The sequence below is a fragment of the Bubalus bubalis genome, chromosome 15 (assembly GCF_019923935.1).
Source record: "Bubalus bubalis isolate 160015118507 breed Murrah chromosome 15, NDDB_SH_1, whole genome shotgun sequence".
Taxonomy (NCBI): domain Eukaryota; kingdom Metazoa; phylum Chordata; class Mammalia; order Artiodactyla; family Bovidae; genus Bubalus; species Bubalus bubalis.
This window is the reverse complement of record NC_059171.1, coordinates 50000973-50023925: the sequence shown is the minus strand read 5'-3', so window position 1 is coordinate 50023925 and position 22953 is coordinate 50000973. Positions and strand designations below refer to the sequence as shown.

Below are 22953 nucleotides of genomic sequence, written 5' to 3'. Positions count from 1 at the left end.
TTGGATATTTCTCCTTTTCTGCTGGTGAATTATATCCTACAGAGTACCACTTCCTCCCTGAGCCAGCTTTATCCCCATGGTGGGTCACTACCATCACTTGTCTGCTTCATTAGGATCCTCTCATCCCTGTCTCTCAGGTGCATCCAGGGTCCTCTTGGCCTTATCCCTCAGGTGCATCCAGACCACCTCGTTTTGGCCTCAGATAAGCCTCATTACAGCCTTTGCTATTTCTTTTGAGCAGCTGAGAAAGAATTGTCTTGGATAGGGAATTAGTGTCATCCCAAGTCACTGTCTAGTCTTTTACTGAGCCCCTGTTACTCCTCAGCAGTCTCTTTACGTTTCTGATCAGTTTTCTCCTCATCATTGCCTCCTGTCTCCCAGGTATGAAGCCTTCCAAGTCCTATATCTTGTTGGCTACTTGGTCATCATCTGTTTTTCTCCTACTCTAGAGGAACAGGTGTTCCATTTTCTTCTCTGGAGTTCAACGTTAATATCTCTATAAAGATTCTGGAGCCTATCCCTTCAGATACTGCCTCTGCGGTATTACACTGTCAGATAGTCCCCTTACAGAATTTTCAGCCTTTCTGTTCACTGAATTACTATAGTAAAGGCTATAAAAATAGCCTTGGGTTTCCCAGGTGGCGCACGTGGTAAAGAACCCACCTGCCAATGCAGGAGACTTAAGAGATGCCAGTTTGATCTGTAGGTGGGGAAGATCCTCTGGAGAAGAAATTGGCAACCCACTCCAGTATTCTTACCTGGAGAATCCCATGGACAGAGGAGCCTGGAGAGCTATAGTCCATGGGATCGCAAAGAGTCAGCCACAACGGAAGCAACTTAGCATATACAGCGCACATAAAAGCGGTCAGCTTTTTCCTCATTGAAATAAACAAAGAAACAAAACTATCTTGAATTGAACAGCAAACTCAAAACTTGCTTTCTTCCTTATTTTCCCCTCTGGATCCTTGACATTCAAAATTTGGTCCAAAGACCGACAGCATTGGCATCACTTGGGAAATGGTTAGAAATACAGAATCTCAGGCCCCATCCAATACTTACCTAATCAGAATCTGCATTTCAACAAGATACCGCCCCCCCTCCCAGGTGATTGATATGCATGTCAAAGATTGAGACCCTCAGCTCCAGAATATTGCTCTCAGGACTTTAATTTTTGTCATGACCAAACTTCCCAAAATGCTGGTCTGTATTTTGGCTGGATCTTCCTCACATCCTACTTGAATTTCAGCCCAGTGCTATAGCACCTCCCACCTCGTACCCATGTCTTCAAGAGTAGCCCATGTCTTATAAGAGTAATCATGGACTAAACTGAGAAGTGCAAAGGATATTGAAAGTTCCTGTCTTAATTGAATTTTCTGTCCCATTTGTTTAAACTGACTAGTCTTGTTGGGGTGAAACGTTCATATTTTGACTTCTGAGATGGTGCTTTTCAGATTTTTCTCCTATCCCTTCTCTGCCAACTCTTCATCTGTTGACCCCTTAATTGTTGGCACTCTCTTCTCTTCTCTGCCTTCTGTGCTTTCTACATAAACAATTGTATTGATCCTCTTTGCTGGGGATTTCTGAATTTCTTTGCTCAGATTCCTTGAATTCTATAGCCAAGATCTAATTTTTATTTTATTTTGTTTATTACACATCAGTGCCCCTTTGGCACCTTAAAATCCAGTATTTTCCCCAGTTGAACTTTTCATCTATTCTCTCAAGTTGCTTTACCTCCGGGCAGTCTCTCTTTATTTAAGTAACTCCATCTACTCAGCCACTGAGTCCAGAGGCTTAGGAATGATCCTGGGTACTCTCACCTCTCCATCAACTCCATCATCAAACATCAAATACTTGATCTCGTTCTCCCCTTCATAACTAATGCTACCTTAATTCCAACCTGGGAATTTGCAGTAGATGCTTACTGTGATTTTGATTTTTGACTTGAACTCCAATGATCCATCCTGTTTCAGTGGGTGGGGAGGGATCATGTCACTTCTCTGCTTAAAACTCTTAAATGTTTTTCCTCTTGTGTATATAATAATGTTCACTTCATAAGTTTCAAAACCTGCCTCTGCTTTGTCCTCCTGTATTTTTCACTCACTTTCATTCAAGACGGACACCAGTTGCCCCTATGGTCCCAAATGTCCAGGTTATTTCTTGACTCAGTACCTCTTTGGGGCTGTTCTTTCTTTTCTTCTTGTTTGTTTTTGTTTGTTTGTTTGTTTTAAATATTGGAGTATAGTTGATTTAAAATGTTGTGTTAGCTTCAGATGTACAGCAAAGTGAGTCAGATATGCATATACATATATTTACTCTTTTTAAGATTCTTTTCCCATATAATCCATGACAAAGTATTGAGTAGAGTTCCCTGTGCTGTGCATTAGTAGGTCCTTTTAGTTATCTATTCTATATGTAATAATGAGTATATGTCAGTCCCATTCTCCAATTTATCCCTCCCCTTTTCTTACCTCCTGGTAACCATAAGTTTGTTTTCTACGTCTGTTGCTCTATTTCTGTTTTGTAGATAAATTCATTTGTACAACCCCCCCAACCCACCTTCTTTTTTTTTCAAAGATTCCAGGCTGTTCTTTCTGCTGATAGTGTCCCTCCCTCCCTCCTTCAATGCTCAGCTTAATCCAGAAAAACCACTTAATATTTCTGGAAGTGAATTTTAGTGAGAAGAAAATGTATACTGTCTTCTTGAATATCAATTATGTTCTTTAACATGTTTAATAACATGTTGAATAATTCCTTCATTCTTTGCTTGCAAAGGAAGGTTCTTCTAACATGCTTATGATAATTTTATAATCATTGATATTAATTACATATATTGTATTTAGCAGTGGTGCTTTGTAAATGTTGATTTGTTCAGAATATCAAATAGTATTGATTGGCAGGTCCTGAAAATCTTAACTCACTGGTTAGAATATGCCACTATATCTGTGCAAATAAATGGTGGACAGTTGATGTTTTCTGATTAATTTTATTCTCCACAAATTCTGTGCTTCCTGACTCTTTGTACATATCTTAAACTCATTTTCTTTGCAAATCCAGTTCACTCCTAGTTGCTATGGACTTGATTTTTTTTTAAAGAATTTCTTTTGTCATTTAAAAAAAATGAAAGTGAAGACTATTTTAATATTTAGAGATTTTGTAGACTAAATGAAGGTAAAAAGGCCTGTGCTTCTGGTTTTCTCATTTTGCCATTATATTTGCATGTATAGAATATTAGATTGATTAGACTTTTGAAAGGGGAAGTAACTGATTAGCATGATAGAGATCTCTTTATAATATCCCTTCAAATGAATTCTTAGATGGGGTGGGAAGATATTCTCTTCAACACAGTTTGAATGGCCAAATAAATAGAGAATGTTTGAGAAGGCATTGCCATCAGAGCCAAATTCATCAAGAACTCTACTGTCCATGGAATTATCCAGGCAAGAATACTGGAGTGGGCAGCTGTTCCCTTCTCCAGGGAATCTTCCCAACCCAGGGATTGAACCCGGCCCTCCCACATTGCAGGCAGATTCTTTACCATCTGAGCCACCAGGGAAGCCCATGAACATACTGCTAAGTCACTTTAGTCGTGTCCGACTCTGTGCAACCCCATAGACGGCAGCCCACCAGGCTTCCCTGTCCCTGGGATTCTTCAGGCAAGAACACTGGAGTGGGTTGCCATTTCCTTCTCCAATGCATGAAAGTGAAAAGTGAAAGTGAAGATGCTCAGTCATGTCTGACCCTCAGCGACCCCATGGACTGCAGCCTACCAGGCTCCTCCATCCATGGGATTTTCCAGGCAAGAGTACTGGAGTGGGGTGCCATTACCTTCTCCGCCATGAACATACTAGCTAGTTCTTTATTATATTTTGAAACTGCGATGAACTTGTGGACATGGGGTGGTTGGGAAGTGGAGGGTACAACACATTGGGAGAGTAGCATTGACATATATACTGTGTGCATAGATAGCTATTAAGAAGCTGCTGTATAGCATAGGGAGCTCAGCTCATGATGACCTAGAGGGGTGGGAAAAGGGATGGGATGGGAGGGAGGTTCAAGAGGGAGGGGAGATATATATATATTAAAAACTAACACAAAATTATAAAGCAGTTATACTCTAATTAAAAAAAATTGCTATATGGAACTTAAATAAAATAAAGTTGCTTCCCTATGTTACATGGGATAGAAATGAATCATATTCCTATAATTAGTTTTTGGCAATTTTCTCATTTGTATTTAAAGGAACTGTGGCTGCAGCTGCTGGTCTTCACCCTGGACAGTGTATCATCAAAGTCAACGGAATCAATGTCAGCAAAGAGACACACGCCAGCGTAATTGCCCACGTCACGGCCTGCAGGAAGTACCGGAGACCAACGAAGGTAAATGCCCTGGTGCAGCTGTAATGGCGAGCGCGCTCAGAAGGCCCTGGGGGTGGCATGCGGTGATGCCAGAACTGTCTGTGGTTTCCGCTGCCAGGTTCATGTTTAAGCGCAGCATTGTCAGTCTCATAACGCTTCTTTTATGTGCATAATTAGTTATAATCAATTCTGCTTAAGTGGCCACAGTTTGCTGCTGTAGTATTATCACCAGTTTAAACAGTGTCCTGGGCTATTTTCATCTTCCTTGTGATGAGTTTTCAAATAGTTAAGTGTTGATCAAATTGAAATCTAAAGGCCTGAACTATTTTCTTGACAGATGCTTTAGAATCTGTAATGGTCAGCATATATTTTGCTGGTATATATGAATTATAAATGCTTACACTGTTTATTATAAAACTTCTGTGAGAAAAAAATTGTAGGTTATACTTTATAGAGTCCAGGATTGACTGTTGGATATGTTTTATTTAGGTAACTGAATTTAGCTCTTAAAAGAAAATACCACAATGTGCTTGCCACTACTTAAAATTTCAAGTATTGTCCTCTGATTCAAACTTTACATCCCATACAAAAAAAAAGTTAAAATCCTATTTGGTAAGCTAAACTTACTATCTAATGAGATACAAATGAGTATTGGGTTAGAAAAATAAAATTCTCTCAAATTAATTGAGTGCAAAAGGAATTCTAAAGGAGAGGCATTCTGTTTTTTCTGTCATGCACCTAAAATACTCCTTTTTTTGGATTTGGGAGTATGATTTTGTGTCCAAAATGGAAAGCTGAATGACTACTTTCTCTTGGGCCAGGACTGACATCCTGCAAAATACTGAGCCTCCAAGAAAATAGCTGATCAATTCTGCTTACTAATAAGGTCAAACAAGCATAGCAAATTGGAATTCACATGCCGATCCATAGGTTACTTGGATTAACAGTAGTTTCATACATATTTATTGAACTATGTTAGTGAATGAAGTTTTAAAAAGATACTGAAATGATCAGATCTTTCCCCTTATGCCAGAATTTTAAGAATTAGTTAAACTGAGTTGAGTTGAGTTTCTTTTCATTTCCCTTATCTTCCTTGTTGGAGAGGTGTTGGCCAGTGAAATAATTAAGAAAAGGAGTAAATAAACAGAGAAATTCACCAGGTAAATAACACACTCTAGCAGGTATCCATTGCTGCAAGACAGACTGTTCCAAACTTTGTGACTTGGAACAACAGTGATTAATTATTTCTCTTGCTTCTCCGGTTGACTTGGTGTTGGTTCCTTGAGGGCTTCATTCTGCTGGGAACTGACTGGTGCTGGGGTCCCCTTCTGAAGGTTTCTCACTCAAGAGCCACTCCACCTGGCCCTCCTTTCCAGTCCTAAGCATAATTCTCCTTTCTGCATAGTGTCTAGGTTTCAAGAGGGAATATTCCAAGTGATGATCTCTATATTGTGCTTGTTACTAGCCCTCTGAAAAGTCAGATCACATGACCAAGCCCAGGGTCAGAAGGAGCTACACAAAGGTTTGGATTCTGGGGGATTGGTTCCTTGAAGGCCACAACCAGTTACCAAAGTTTATTTGCATGATTAAGTGTTAACTAGCACTTTAATGATGTGGTATTGGTGCTCAGTTGCTCTGACTCTTGGCAATGTCATGGACTGTAGCCCACCAGGTTTCTCTGTCTATGGAATTTTCCAGGCAAGAATACTGGAGTGGGTTGCTCTTTCCTTCTCCAGGGGATCTTCCTGATCCAGGGATTGAGCCCTCATCTCTTGCATCTCCTGCATTGGCAGGCGGATTCTTTACCACTGCGCCATCTGGGAAGCCTTTTAATGATATGTGAAAATGAAGTTGCTCAGACATGTCTGACTTTTTGAAGCCGAACCCCAGGCTCCTCCATCCATGGGATTTTCTAGGCAAGAGTACTGGAGTGGGTTGCCATTCCCTTCTCCAGGGGATCTTCCCAACCTGGGGATTGAACCCAGGTCTCCCGCATTGCAGGCTTTACCATCTGAGCCACCAGGGAAGCCCTTCAGTTCAGTTCAGTTCAGTTCAGTTCAGTCGCTCAGTCATGTCCAAGCCCTTAATGATGTATAAATGAAATGAAAGTCTCTTAGTCATGTCTGTTTCTTTGTGACCCCATGGACAATACATTCCATGGAATTCTCCAGGCCAGAATACTGGAGTGGGTAGCCTTTCCCTTCTCCAGGGGATCTTCCCAACCCAGGGATCGAACCCCGGTCTCCCGCATTGCAGGCAGATTCTTTACCAGCTTAGCCCCAAGGGAAGCCCAAGAATATTAGAGTGGGGAGCCTATCCCTTCTCCAGCGGATCTTCCTGACCCAGTAATTTAACTGAGATCCTTCTGTTGCAGGCAGATTCTTTACCAACTGAGCTATCAGGGAAGCCTTTAATAATGTATAGCACTACAATAATTAAACACAATTGTGAAGATGGATAATACAAATTATATCACACTTCAGTCATGCAACTCATCTTATCACCCTACCTAGGAAAACTACAAACATTAAAGTAATGCAACCCTGTAAACATTTACTTGGTAGCCATTTCATCTTTCTCATTTATCTAAATAAGATGGGGAACTGCTACTTAAAAAATATAGGATCATTTATGATGTAGAAGGATTAAAAGGTAGTTATATCAATTGGGGACCCCATGAGTTGAAACATCTTCTTCCAGTTTTCTTATTGGTTTGATTCACAAAAAACATTAAGTGTATTTGAAACATGTGTGACTGTTACGAGAGCTTTTTAGGGACTTCCCTGGTAGTCCAGTGGTTGCGATTTGCCTTCCAGTGCAGGGGGTGCAGGCTCAATCCCTGGTGAGGGAACTAAGATCCCACATGCCTCATGGCCAAAAACTAAAACCTAAAACAGACAGAACACTGTAACAAATTCAATGAAGACTATAAAACTGGTCTACATAAAAAATATTTTTTAAAGAAGTACATTTAAATCATCTGTACACTTACAGATGACTGCTTCTTCAGAAAAGTATCCATCTACCATTTATTTTGTTTACAAATGTAATCTATAGTTCATTGTACGATATGCTTGAGTCATTTGAGTAAGACATTTGGGAAATACATCTTATTTAAAAACCTATCTTTGGAAGAAAAAAACCCTCAAGCTTAAAAAGGTCAGTTTGTTAAAAACAATATTAATTGCCATTGACTTCCTGTCAGTTTTGGACACTGACTTTCCTTCTCTCTCAAATTTTATTGTATTTAAACTAGAAGGGTGAATAAGATTGTCAGCTCTTCTTCTGAAGCACATTTATGAAATGGATATGCATTTTAGGAAACACTGATATTAAATACCTCTGAGGTTTCTTTCCTTCATTTCCAGCAAGATTCCATACAATGGGTTTATAATAGTGTTGAGAGCGCTCAGGAAGACCTTCAGAAGTCCAACTCCAAACCGCCAGGAGATGACGCAGGGGATTCCTTTGACTCTAAAGTAGAAGGTGGGTTTCTTCTTCTCCTCTTGGGCTTATAGGATTCTTTGTCAATGTGCCATTGCTGAGTCCCAGTTGTTAAAAACCTTATATGTTCAGGTGACTACCTTAGTCATCATCTCAAATAGACGTCACATCAAATCCCTAAGTCATGATTGCTCATGGCTAACATGGAATAACTACGACGCTTTCTTAGGCTCTCTGTTAGATATTTTACATGGATTACCTTATCAGCTTATCAGAAATGAAGCTCTGTTTTGTTGTTCAGTCACTCAGTCGTGTCCGACTCTTTTCTACCCCATGGGACTGCAGCATACCAGGCTTCCCTGTCCTTCACCATCTCCCAGAGTTTGCTCAAACTCATGTTCAGTGAGTCAGTGATGCCATCCAACCATCTCATTCTCTGTTATCCCCTTCTCCTCCTGCCTTCAGTCTTTCCCAGCATCAGAGTCTTTCCAGTGAGTTGGCTCTTTGCATCAGCTGGTCAAAGTATTAGAGCTTCAGCTTCAGCATCAGTCCTTCCAATGAATATTCAGGGTTGATTTCTCTTAGGATTGACTGCTTTGATCTCCTTGCAGTCCAAGGGACTCTCAGGAGTCTTCTTCAACACCACAGTTCAAAAGCATCAGAATTATCATCACCCTAACTTTATGGAGAAGAAATTGAGGTCCATGGAGGTTAATGAATGTGCCCAAGCTAGTAAGTGGTAGAATGAGGATTCAAACCCCAGCTATAATGTGTTTCCTTGTTTTGAGTTTAAATGTTGTGTCAACCTTCCCACTCCAATGTGTTTCACAAACCATGAGTACCTGCATCACATAAGATGGAGATACAGAGGCTCAGCCCCACCCTTGATCTACTGGGTGAGAATCTCAATTTTAGCAAGATAATATCTGTATGTACAATAAAATTTGAGAAGCCCTAGTTTAGAAAGTTCATAGTTCCTTTGAAATTACGTTTTTTCTGCTCTTGCCTATTTTATATTTACTGGTCCTGCCTTTATTCTAGGAATTAATTGTTTTAAGTAAACTAGTACTGTATTTTTACTTAGTATTTACTGTTAGAATCCTCATTCCTCAGCAGCTTCTTGCTTGAGACTACATTTTTTTTTCACTAGCTGACTGATTGTTGGCCAAAAACCTATAGGAATATATTTGGGATGGAAATTTTATTACGGTCAGCAGTGATACATTTTCTCAATGAGTTAGTCTCAGAAGATGCTGTTTGGAAAAATTCAGGCACTCTCTGCTGAAAAAATAATTATTGCATCTCCTTTCTGCTTCAGTATGATTTTCTGTATTTTTCTGCTTTGAGAAAATATTCATCCAATGTTTGAGGCAGTTTTAGAAACCCTGACTTGAAGCTATGCATGATTTTCATGAAAAAATGGTATGTCTCATGTTGATACAGATATAAGTAGGCATGCATATGGTCCATAGATCAAAACTGGATGTGCAAAGATAAAACTAGTCATATTAGAAGGGTAAGGTTTGGATCAGTCAATTTTGTATTTTTTTTCAATGCTCTTCTTTTTAAAACCGTTAGCTAGATACTTCATTTAGCACATCAGATTTAGTCACCCTTTAAAAACTCTAAAAAATATTCAGAGAGATTCAGATTATTTGAAGAGACTAAAAAACCCTTCCTGAATTTGCTGAATTAAAGTCGTCTTTTTTCCAGAGGTAATTGACAAGTTCAACACCATGGCGATCATCGACGGGAAGACGGAGCACGTGAGTTTGACGGTGGACAATGTCCACCTGGAGTATGGCGTTGTGTATGAGTATGACAGCACCGCTGGGATCAAGTGCAACGTGGTGGAGAAGATGATCGAGCCCAAAGGCTTCTTCAGCCTCACTGCCAAGGTACGAGCGGTCCCATCAGAGAAAGACATTATGGTGTCAGTAAAACACCTGAAGTCCTCATCCACCCCCACTTTAAAAAATGAAATAGCGTGAATGCTTCAGCTGTCCGCTCATTCAAGTTCTCTTTCTTCTTCTTTTCTCCCCCATTACTCAACTGTGTATAGTCTTTTTTTTTTTTTTTTTTTAATTGACCTGCTTTGGAGCACAGTGTTATGTTAGATGAGCTGCTTGCCCAGGCGAGCATTAGTTGATTTGGCAAAGGTTCTCTGCATTTAGTAAGCTTGCTATGTCTGTGAATTCAGTATCGTGAAAATGGTTCAGATGGTTTTCATGACAGATGGTGCTTTCCTAAATGTACATAATCCTCTGAAGAATATTTGAAGTCGTAAAATGCATTCAAATTCTGTAAGGCTCATGTTTATTTCATACAGTTTCTCGAAGCTTAGAGACTAGTTTATGAATAGATCTTCAGGTGTGTATATAATTCTTAGTTGTGAAGAGTCTTGTCCTTAGTCCTTAAAGCAAGACAGGGAGGGAGGAAGAGGATCTTCATCCAAATGGATAAAACACGTGGTAAGTAGGAGGTCACCCTGTTTGCTTTCCACGCTCCTTCCACAAAGTAAATCGGTCAGACTCCTTTGCACCCTCCGCAGGTCAGAACGTTTGTGTTCCATCTACTTTTACATCACCCTGTGAGGATTCAGGTACAACAAGAAACATGTATCTTCACCACCTTTATTTCTTCATTTCAGTTCGTGTTTCAAATGTGTATAGTTGAGATAGATCTAGTAACAATAGCAGGTATTTTTAAAATTTTAGTGGAAGAAAATAATAGAAAAATCCAAATGCACTATTTCAAAAATAATTATTTTATGTTTTTCTTTTATATTCTGAAAGTCAATTTCTTTTTTCATTTGTTTTTTAAAATTTAATTGGAGGGTAATTGCTTTACAATATGAAGTCAGCTTCTTAAAATTATCCCATCATTATGTTGACATTGTACCACTATATGTATCTATTGATAAAGAATCTATAGTTTCAAAATTCAACCCATTGCCAACTATTAATAAATTACACTACTGAGAAGATCTATAGAAGACTTTGGGACCAGTTTATTGTAATTATTTTATCTCATTTTCTAACTCTTTGAAATTTACAAAATTACGTGGTTTATTTTATATATGACAACTGTACAACTTAATACTGTATATATTTCTATTTTACACATGAAGAAAGTCAAAGAAATTAAGAAATTTAACCAAGACCACACTGCTAATGATAAAGTGAGCTCTGATTTCTAGACTAGTTATTAAACCAAAAACTCACACTCCATATTCTGCAAGACAGGGAAATGGAAGTGGTGAGGGAGCTCAAATAAACATCTATACATTGTCTATCTCACACTGTATTATAAAAATCTCATGCAAAGTTGTAATCAGTCATTGTGATCTTTGAACAATCATAAATGCTACATATACATAATGTTCGTGCTAAGTTGCTTCAGTTGTGTCCAACTCTTGCTTCCAACAACATTGGAGCTTAAAGACTAGTTTAAGCTCCTCTGTCCATGGAATTCTCCAGGCAAGAATACTGGAGTGGGTTGCCATGCCCTCCTCCAGGGGATATTTCCAACCCAGGGATTGAGCCTGCATCTATTATGTCTCCTGCATTGGCAGGTGGGTTCTTTACCACTAGTACCACCTGGGAAGCCCACATATAAATAATACACATAATTAATTCTCTGTTCATTGGAAATTCTCAGTGATTCATGATGTATACACACACATGCTGCCTATAATCAATTCAGATAGCCAAAAGATTTACTAATTGAGCACATCATATGAATGGTTTTATCTGCTGCTTTCATCAGACAGAGTTCAGACACTGGAAGCAATGTTGTTTTTTAACTTTGGCAAGAGAAAGTCTCATTTATTCCATCCTTCTTCGAACATTTGTTATTATAAATGCACTCTCTGTATCAGGCTCTCAGTAGCAAGAAAGGATATGGTTTTCCTTAGTTTTTGTTGTTCCACTACCAAGTTGAGGAAAAAAAAATGTTCTGAATAACTCTGACTAAAATATGGGCAGTGTGTTCCCACATCAGAGTGTACTGATTTATTCAGCAGGGTGTCTTTGAAGTCCCCTCACCTCCCTCAGGCAGCCTTTTATAGCCAGCAGAAGGGAAAACAGGAGATGCCAGACACACAAGTCCATCACTTCACTGCCAGGGTTTATTGAACACAGAAATCCCAGGCAGCTAAAAGAAGCACACTGGGGAAAAAACACCCTATGTTGTGGAATTGTGAACATTTTATTTGGCTGATTTTGAAGCTTTTATTTTCTTGTTCTGTTTTATGTGTGTGTGTGCCTACAGATTCTTGAAGCCCTGGCTAAAAGCGATGATCATTTCGCACAAAACTGCACCAGCCTTAGCTCTTTGAATGAAGTGATACCTACTGACCTTCAAAGTAAATTCAGTGCCATTTGTAGTGAAAAAATTGAGCGCATATGTCAGAGAATATCCAGTTATAAAAAGGTAAAGTAAAGGCTCTGTGTATTTCACACGTGATTATTATTTAAATTATTATTGTAATGTCAAATTTAATTCAGTGTTTGATTTTTTATTCCTTATTTATGTACCAGTTTATTGAAATAATGATAAGATTTATATAGCATTTTAGAGTTTTTCAAATGCCTTTATATCCTTTACCTCATTTGATCTTTGCAAGCTAAGTCATTATTTCATGTTTTCCAATATAATAACTGAGACCTAGACAATTAAATTGGGATTCCCAGGTGGCACAGTGGTAAAGAATCCACCAGCCAGTGCAAGAGAAGCAGGAGATGTGAGTTCAATCCCTGGGTTGGGAAGATCCCCTGGAGGAGGAAATGGCAACCCACTCCAGTATTCTTGCCTGAAAATTCCATGGACAGAGGAGCCTGGCGGGCTACAGGCTGTGGTTTCACAAAGAGTCAGACACAACTGAGCATGCATGCCAGCATTCATGCAAAGAATTAAATTTCTTACTGGCAAGTATAGAGTAGGGATGTTAATCCAAACCACGTAATTCTGAAGTCAGATTTTAAAATGATACAGTAGTTGTTCTTTACCTGTTCTCTCAACAGAGGGAACAGGGTCCTCAATCAGAAAGTACTTGGAACACAGGCTGTTTCCTTCATTAATTGATCGTATTAATTGAGCACCTTTTATGTGTGAAGCTGTTCTTGGTTCCAGGAATATGGCAGCAAAGATTCTTCCCTCATGATGTTTCCATTTGAGTGGGGGAGACAGCAACAAAGTAAATACATGTCTACAAAGGGGAAAATAAACTATTGAAGAGAATTATGAGGACAACCATGGTGGGAAGTACCAGTGTGGGAACTCTGAACTGGGTACTAGAGAAAGCATCCTCAGGAAAGCTTGTATTTAAATGACAAGTAGAGCTCTTTCTCCAAAAGGGAGGAAGAAGCCTTCAGGTAGACAGAACAGCTGGTTGTGGTGTTCAGTTGCCAAGTCGTGTCCAGCTCTTCATGACCCCACGGACTGTAGCATACCAGGCCTCCCTGTCCCTCACCATCTCCCGAGATTCACCTATGTTCATGTCCATTGAATCAGTGATGCCACCCATTTCATCCTCTGTTGCCCTCTTCTCATTCTGCCTTCAGTCTTTCCCAGAATTAAAGGTTTTTCCAATGAGTCAGCCGTTGGCATCAGGTGGCCAAAGTATTGGAGCTTCAGCTTCAGCATCAGTCCTTTAGGCCTCAAAGCAGAAAGAAGGCCACGGTGTCAGGTGGAAAGAGATTAGTCCTAAGGGTGGAGACTTCAGCAGGGACCAGCATGAGATGCTGTGAAACTCTGTACCTTTCGGGACTTTGGATTTTCTTCTTATATCAACGAGAAGTTGGAAGTTTTTAGATATAATGGTGGCTTCATTTAATGTAGGTTTTGAAAGGTCATGCTGGGAACTTCCGTGGTGGTGCAGTATCAATACTTAGCCTGCCTGTGCAGGGGTGTGGGTCCAATCCCTGGTCAGGGAGCTGAGACGCCACATGCCTCGTCACCCAAAAACCAAAACATAAAGCAGAAACAGTATTTTAACAGACTTAATAAAGATGGTCTACATCACATCCAAAAAAAAAGATAGTGCTGACTCCCCTGTAGGAATAGATTGCAAGGTGCAATCTTGCAATCTAGAGAGGTGTGTCCAGGTGAGTGATGGTGGTGGCATAGACTCTGGTGAAGACAGAGCAGACAGAGAACATTTAGCGAATTTGACAATATATTTTAGAGACAGAGTAAATAAAAATGGATCTCCAAAACATATCTTTTAATATATTTTAATTTTTTTTCTATTTGTATCAATGGGAAGATAGCTAATTAAATTATTTTCTTCAAAGTGAGGCTGGTTGCATGGATATTTTGCTTGCACATGTGTGGGGGGGAGTTTAATAGCCAATGAATGACCTAAAAGGAAGAGTTTCCTCACCAGAAAGTGAATTAGCCAAATTCCCTGGTGGCTCAGACGATAAAGCGTCTTTCTACAATGCGGGAGACCTGGGTTTGATCCCTGGGTGGGGAAGATCCCCTGGAGAAGGAAATGGCAATCCACTCCAGTACTGTTGCCTGGAAAATCCCATGGACAGAGGAGCCTGGTAGGCTATAGTCCATGGGGTCACAAAGAGTCGGACATGACTGAGCAACTTCATTTTCACTTTTCACTTGATCTTGAAGTTCTTGCCTGCGGAAGTGTGACTGAATACATCTCTGTTCTTTAAGCTAAAAAAAAAAAAAAAAAGAGAGTGAGGGAGAGACTAGTTGCTTAAAATTTGATGGTCATACTAGGAAATATTATCTATCCCAGTGTCTGTGTTTGATATGGTAAATAAAAGATAAGCCCTTTTGTGTCCAGATACATCCATTTAAAAATAGGCAAATGCATGAAAGAATACCCAAGAAATTTCAATCTTGGTTACCTCAGGTAGGAGAAAGAAAAGAGGACTCGCTGTGTTTTTCTTTAAGGCCTTCCTATACTGTTTGGCTGGATGGAGGAGCCTGGAGGGCTGCAGTCTATGGGGTCGCTGAGGGTCGGGCATGACTGAGCGCCTTCACTTTCACTTTTCACTTTCCTGCATTGGAGAAGGAAATGGCAACCCACTCCAGTGTTCTTGCCTGGAGAATCCCAGGGACGGGGGAGCCTGGTGGGCTGCCGTCTGTGGGGTCGCACAGAGTCAGACACGACTGAAGCGACTTAGCAGCATACTGTTTGGCTTGTTAAGTTGCATATATATTGATGTCATAATTTTATGAAGAAAAAGTGATATTCAAGATCACTGTATAACTGTCATATCTGTTCACCCTCTTTCCATGACTGCTGTTGACCCCTTTGAGTTTGAGAACGATCCCATGAATAAGCCTTGTGGAAGCCGAAGAATAGTAAACAAATGCAAATTAGTAGTTCCCTTTTGAACACATTTTGAAAAGAGAGTCATTCTACTTCAGAGATAGATCTGTATAAAGTATGGTAGGGTTCAGGCAGATTCTGGTTATCAAACTTGTCACGGTTCTGTGTCTCATTTTTCTACCTCGTTTTCAATTTCTTCCTATTTTCTCTGCATTCATTCAAACAACAAAAGCAGTAGAAGTAGCTTAAAGAAATATACATAGGGGAAGGTAAACTATCTAAGTAAAAGCAAAACATTAGGATGAGGGCACATTACATAGGGTATTGATTCAGCTGCTTTAAGAAGGGCCAAGACAACATAGACTTAAAGCAGAAAGTTTATTTCTCACTCTTGTGAAAGCCCAACCGATAGGGGTCCAGTGTGCTGGGGTTTGATGATCTTCTGGGGATCCTCCTATATTTTTGTTTTCTCCTCTAGGATATTGCCCTCTTCCACAAAGCCAAAGTTGGCTCACCACCACCATGTATAAATGAATTCCCCTTAAACGGGGAAAGAGAAAGCAGAGAGTGAATTGCTTCCTTTTGAGGGCAGGACCCAGAAGTTGTACACACCATCCCTATTTACATCTTGTTAGAGTTGGACATGACTGAGCGACTTCACTTTCACTTTTTACTTTCATGCATTGGAGAAGGAAATGGCAACCCACTCCAGTGTTCTTGCCTGGAGAATCCCAGGGACGGTGGAGCCTGATGGGCTGCCATGTATGGGGTCGCACAGAGTCGGACACGACTGAAGTGACTTAGCAGCAGCAGACTTTTAGTGCAAAGGAGGCTTGGACATGTAGTCTCAAACTGGGCATCCATGTGCCAAAGTAAGGGCTTCCCCGGTGGCTCAGCGGTACAGAAGACTCGGGTTCGATCCCTGGATCAGAAGGATCCCCTGGAGGAGTTCATGGCAACCCACTTCCAGCATTCTTGCCTGCAGAATCCCATGGACAGAGGAGCCTGACAGGCTACAGTCCATAGGATTGCAAAGAGTCAGACATGACTGAAGTGACTTAGCATGCATGTGCCAAACTAAAGCTTAAGGAACTTTATTACTCAGAGAAAGAAGGAGAGAATGAAGATTGAAGGAAAATGAACAGGTAAATTTAGAGATAAAGCTATGTTAGAGGGACTTCCCTGGTGGTCCAGTGGTTAAGACTTCACCGTCCAACGCAGGGGGTGCGATTTTGATCCTTGACTGGGGATCTAAGGTCCCACATGTCTCAGGAACAAAAAGACAAACAACAAAAATCTTCCCATAAAACAGATGCAACACTGTAGCAAATTCAATAAAGACTTTAAAAATGGTCCACATCAAAAAAAGATAATCTTAAAAAAATTATTAGAAGAGATGGTATAAAAATTTTTTATTTCAAAAAAAAATTTTTTTTAAAAGATGATATTCATTGGAAAAAAAAAGAGAGAGATGATCTAGATCATCAGAGAATAAAGGGCTATAGGTAAGTAGGTCCTAAGACTCTACCTACTCAAGTGGCATATTCTGTTCGGCCTTCAGCTTCCTGATGGCTAAAATGAAAAAGGAACACTGTCTGTCACATATCTATCAGCATCTCTGTAGTATATACATAATTTCTTAAGAGAGGCAGAACTTTCCTTGGATGGAGTTCTAAATGAAATCTCTCACCCGGAGTTTCAAAGAGGCAACAACAGGAATGTCAGGGCAGTGCCCTTAAACATAGCCCTGCAAAAGAAGCAGACATCCATTTTATGTGGCAGATATGTTTAATGCATTCCTTAATGAAATATCAGAGGTCAAAAAACTGAAATCCACAAAAGCAAGTTTGTTGCAGTATGGGACAGGAAGACTAGAAAATTACTTACTAAATGTGTACGTTTTGTGTAGGCAATGGGACCTTAAGTCAGTTATTTGAAGAAGACTTCCTTCTCCCACATACTGTCTACTTGAGAAGAAAGGTCAAAATACATGAAGCAATAATAATACTCATGAGCCTCCTTGGAGATGTTGCCATAATGGTTGAATATGCTGGCACTCACCACCCTGCTCTACATGCTCTACACCACCCTGCTCTTCCTGCAGTTATGGAGAGCACTACAGTTTATAACAGTTGGTATCAGGCATTGTGTACCGTATTTTGGATTTCCTGGGTGGGTCAGTGGTAAAGAATCCACCTGCCAATGCAGAAGACGCATCCTGGGTTGGAAAGATCCCCTGGAGAAGGAAATGGCAACCCACTCCAGTATTCTTGCCTGGAAAATCCCATGGACAGAGGAGCCTGGTGGACTATAGTCCATGGAGTTCCAAAAGAGTCAGACACGACTTAGCAACTAAACAACAAGCCATATTTTACAGTTTGCTTGTGTTGTGTAATCTTACCAACACAGTGGTATGAGACACATTTCTTTGATGAAGTGACTCAAGTTCAGAGTGGTCCGCTAACTTGCCCAAAGGCATGCAGCTGGGAACAGCAGTGGAATTTGAACCTTGTTCCCTTTTATTCTAAAACTTCTTGTTTGTATACCTGTAGTTGTTACTATGCTAAACAGCAGGGTTCTGACTGCAAACGAGGACATGCTCAATTACTTAGTTGTGTCCCACTCTTTGCGACCCCATGGACGTAGCCCATGAGGCTCCTCTGTCCATGGAATTTTCCTGGCAAGAATACTGGAGTGGGTTGCCATTTTGTCCTCCAGGGCATCTTCCTGACCCAGGGATAGAACCCCTGTCTCCTGCCTCTCCTGCATTGCAGGCAGATGCTTTATTGTGGAGCCACCAGGGAACTGCAAGGGCAATAGCATTTCAGAGGAGGAGAAATCCTCTTGGATTGAGTAGTCAGCAGATGCTAGCTGCTGTCAGTTGGAAAGATGTGTCAGATTGATTTGATAGCTCTCTTTACTTCATTCTCAAGTAAAGAGAGAGATCATAAGCAAAGGCAAAGACTTAGAAATGAGACTGATCTTATTGAGGAAGAGTTGACAGACTGCCTGGGCCAGAAAGGAGGATTTGAGTTGGATGCAATTAAAAAGGAAACCTGACAAAATCTGATTTTTCCAGTGATATTTCAAAGTGACATAATCATCAGATTTGTTTGTAAAGATGTCCATATTGATGGTGATTTGGACTCAAAGAAGCCTTGGGGACGGAGAGAAAAGATCAGTTCAAGCTATGTGCTGAATTGTTTATGACATAAACAATTAAAGAAGATGTTATTTTGGTTTCTAACAGCCTGGTTTGAGATAAAATGAGGGGTGTATATGGGGCTTTCCTGGTGGCTCAGATGGTAAAGATGGGCTTCCCTGGTGGCTCTGTTAGTAAAGAATCTGCCTGCAGTGCAGGAGGCCTGGGTTCAATCCAAAGGTCAGGAAGATCCCCTGGAGAAGGAAATAGCAACCCACTCCAGTATTCTTGCCTGGGAATTCCATGGACAGAGGAGCCTGGTGGGCTACAATCCATGGGTCACAAAGAGTTGGATGCAACTTAGTGAGTTAACTGAACTGATGAGGGGTGTATGTTGTAGGGATCAGAAGCAGAAAGTATAGGGGTTTCCCCCCAAAGTAGGTGATTCTCAAAAACATCCTGGCATGTGAGAAGCATCTCCCATTTCCTGAGGAGTAACTGGGTGCTTGGGAACCTTTTGAAGCAGAAGTGGACAGGCTACTGGGCAATGATTTCAAATGATAAAAAGAATGTTGTTGAAGTTTGAAAGCTCTTGTATGTACATTATTGCTGTTTGAGCCTCGAAGTAGCCATGTGTACCGAATACTCTTATCATCCTGCTTTTTTCCTCAGGGAGATTAAGAATTGACTTTGTGTCACATATTTGGCAGGCAGCCAACTAGGTATCAGTCCTATGGAGTACTGTCTCACTTATTTTTATTTTTCATTTAGGAACTAGGACTTTAGTGCTTTAAAAGCAATCCCTTCTTCATCACTTCTTGACCATAAATCTACTTAGAATCATTCAGTTCAGTTCAGTCGCTCAGTCATGTCTGACTCTGTGTGACTCCATGAACTGCAGCATGCCAGGCCTCTCTGTCCATCACCAACTCCTGGAGTCCACCCAAACTCATGTCCATTGAGTCGGTGATACTATCCGACCATCTCATCCTCTCTTGTCCCCTTCTCCTCCTGCCCTCAATCTTTCCCAGCATCAGGGTCTTTTCTAATGAGTCAGCTCTTCGCACCAGGTGACCAAAGTATTGGAGTTTCATGTTCAACATCAGTCCTTCTAATGAACACTCAAGACTGATCTCCTTAAGGATGGACTGGTTGGATCTTCTTGCAGTCCAAGGGACTCTCAAGAGTCTTCTCCAACACCACAGTTCAAAAGCATCAATTCTTTGGCGCTCAGTTTACTTTATAGTCCAGTTCTCACATTGATACATAACTACTGGAAAAACCATAGCCTTGGGTAGACTGACTTTTGTTGACAAAGTAATGTCTCTGCTTTTGAATATGCTGTCTAGTTTGGTCATAACTTTCCTTCCAATGAGTAAGCATCTGAATTTCATGGCTGCAATAACCATCTTCAGTGATTTTGGAGCCCCAAAAAATAAAGTCTGACACTGTTTCCACTGTTACCCCATCTATTTGCCAAGAAGTGATGGGACCGGATGCCATGATCTTCGTTTTCTGAATGTTGAGCTTTAAGCCAACTTTTTCACTCTCCTCTTCCACTTTCATCAAGAGGCTCTTTAGTTCTTCACTTTCTGCCATAAGGGTGGTGTCATCTGCATATCTGAGGTTATTGATATTTTTCCCGGCAATCTTGATTCCAGCTTGTGCTTCTTCCAGCCCAGCATTTCTCATGATGTACTCTGCATAGAAGTTAAATAAGCAAGGTGACAATATACAGCCTTGACGTATTCCTTTTCCTATTTGGAACCAGTCTGTTGTTCCATGTCCAGTTCTAACTGTTGCTTCCCGACCTGCATACAGATTTCTCAAGAGGCAGGTCAGGTGTTCTGGTATTCCCATCTCTTTCAGAATTTTCCACAGTTTATTGTGATCCACACAGTCACAGGCTTTGGCACAGTAAATAAAGCAGAAATAGATGTTTTTCTGGAACTCTCTTGCTTTTTCGATGATCCAGCAGATGTTGGCAATTTGGTCTCTGGTTCCTCTGCCTTTTCTAAAACCAGCTTGAACATCTGGAAGTTCACAGTTCATGAATTGCTGAAGCCTGGCTTGGAGAATTTTAAGCATTACTTTACTAGTGAGTGAGATGAGTGCAATTGTGCGGTAGTTTGAGCATTCTTTGGCATTGCCTTTCTTTGGGATTGGAATGCAAACTGACCTTTTCCAGTCCTGTGGCCACTGCTAAGTTTTCCAAATTTGCTGACATATTGAGTGCATCACTTTCACAGCATCATCTTTTGGGATTCAAAATAGCTCAACTGGAATTCCAACACCTCCACTAGCTTTGTTGGTAGTGATGCTTCCTAAGGCCCACTTGACTTCACATTCCAGGATGTCTGGCTCTAGGTTGGTATCTTTCTAATGAAGTAGAGAAACAAGCTTAACAAGAGAACATTTCAAAAATCTTTTCAGTTTGAATAAAATGTTGATACCTAAGGTAATAGTCTGTCATGGAAAGTAAATTCCATCTGTATATCAAATGTGTGTCAACAGAAACTGTAGCATTTGTGAATATTTATTTTTAGTTTCCACATATTTACTTTTAAACTGTTATTATTTGTTGTTTAGTTGCTAATTCATGTCTGACTCTTAGTGACCACATGGATTGCAGTCTGCCAGGCTCCTCTGTCCATGGGATTTCCCAGGCAAGAATAATGGAGTGGGTTGCCATTTCCTTCTCCAGGGGATCTTCCCAACCCAGGGATTGAACCCACATCTCCTACATTGGCAGGCAAATTTTTTATCACTGAGCCACCAGGGAAGCCCAAACTATTATTAGCAACCCATTTTTCTCTAAAATAAAAGCGTCAAACAGCCCTCTTTCTATAAAATAAAATGTATCCTTAGAAACTAAAATCTCAAAGAGACTGGCTTTCCCTTATTGTTTTGACTGAAAATTTTAGGTTTTAAAAATAGAAACAGGTTGATATTTTAGTTTCCATTGCCAGGGTGTTGCCATCAGATTTGAGTTTTTGGCCAGTGGTACAGGCCACAGATGTTCAGACCTTGCTGGGGACCCGAGTGAACCCTAAGCTGGGGTTTAATCCCCATGGGGCAGGAAGTGTGGGCGATGGATCCAGACGCAAAACTATGCGCTGTTTGGAGGAATGCCACTCAGTCTGTATTGGCCTGAGAATTTTTAAAAATTCTGGATTCCCTTTCCTATTTCCAAATAATTCCATAATTGGGCTTATTTTTGGCAATGGGAATACTTCTTCCATATATTTAATGAGCTTTCAAGAGATAGTTCCTGTTTACACAAAAATACAATCTGTAGGGGCAGGAGTTGTATCTCCAGCACAACCCAGGATCATGCATAGATGCTTCTCTTTGTGTTTTTGTTTGAATGAATAGTTGATTAAAATAAAAGAAGGAGAGAGAAGGCTAACTGCCTATTACAGTGGATGCTGTGACATAATGAAATTGATCTCCATGCTTTTGTGTGTGCCTTGGGAGCCTGATCTAAGGTGTTTATCCTGCGACTACAGTGGGAAAGAACTTCTGAGTGAAAGTTTGCATCTGGCCTTAAATTCTGGGTCTTTCCGAGATAAGTCACAGTTTCTATAGTAATAAAGAGAGAGTAATAGATCTCTATTTACTAGAGATTTGCATGCATGAAGTCACTTCAGCCGTGTCCAACTCTTTGCAACCCTATGAACCATAGCCGGCGAGTCTCCTCTGTCTATAGGATTCTCCAGGCAAGAAGACTGAGGTGGGTTGCCATGCTCCCCTCCAGGGGATCTTCCTGACACAGGGATCAAAGCCGTGTGTCTTATATCTGCCTTCACTGGCAGGCAGGTTCTTTATTGCTAGCGCCACCTGAGAAACCCTCAGTCAGTTTAGTTCAGTCGCTCAGTCATGTCTGACTCTCTGCCACCCCGTGAATTGCAGCACGCCAGGCTTCCCTGTCCATCACCAACTCCCAGAGTTCACTCAGACTCACATCCATTGAGTCAGTGATGCCATCCAGCCGTCTCATCCTCTGTCATCCCCTTCTCCTCCTGCACCCAATCCCTCCAAGCATCAGGGTCTTTTCCAATGAGTCAGCTCTTCGCATGATGTGGCCAAAGTATTGGAGTTTCAGCTTTAGCATCAGTCCTTCCAAAGAACACCCAGGACTGATCTCCTTTAAAATGGACTGGTTGGATCTCCTTGCAGTCCAAGGGACTCTCAAGAGTCTTCTCCAACATCACAGTTCAAAAGCATCAATTCTTTGGTGCTCAGCTTTCTTCACAGTCCATACATGACCACAGGAAAAACCATAGCCTTGACTAGACAGACCTTTGTTTGCAAGGTAATGTCTCTGCTTTTTAATATGCTATCTAGGTTGACATAACTTTCATTCCAAGGAGTAAACGTCTTTTAATTTCATGGATGCAGTCACCATCTGCAGTGATTTTGGAGCCCCCCCAAAAATAAAGTCTGACACTATTTCCACTGTTTCCCCATCTATTTCCCATGAAGTGATGGGACCAGATGCCATGATCTTAGTTTTCTGAATGTTGAGCTTTAAGCCAACTTTTTCACTCTCCTCTTTCACCTTCATCAAGAGGCTTTTTAGTTCCTCTTCACTTTCTGCCATAAGGGTGGTGTCATCTGCATATCTGAGGTTATTGATATTTCTCCCGGCAATCTTGATTCCAGCTTGTGCTTCTTCCAGCCCAGCATTTCTCATGATGTACTCTGCAAAT

The 22953-nt window shown here is 40.7% G+C and overlaps 1 protein-coding gene across 2 annotated transcripts in view; it reads left to right on the top strand.

Annotated features, from left to right (window-relative positions):
* PREX2 (phosphatidylinositol-3,4,5-trisphosphate dependent Rac exchange factor 2) overlaps positions 1-22953 on the top strand; it is a 298802-nt gene that overhangs the window by 144041 nt on the left and 131808 nt on the right. For both annotated transcript variants that reach the window (XM_006061194.4, XM_045162805.1), the window contains exons 20-23: positions 4240-4376; positions 7724-7841; positions 9513-9697; positions 12072-12233. In XM_006061194.4, the coding sequence (XP_006061256.2) occupies positions 4240-4376; positions 7724-7841; positions 9513-9697; positions 12072-12233 (602 nt within the window). The remainder of the gene's footprint in view (positions 1-4239; positions 4377-7723; positions 7842-9512; positions 9698-12071; positions 12234-22953) is intronic.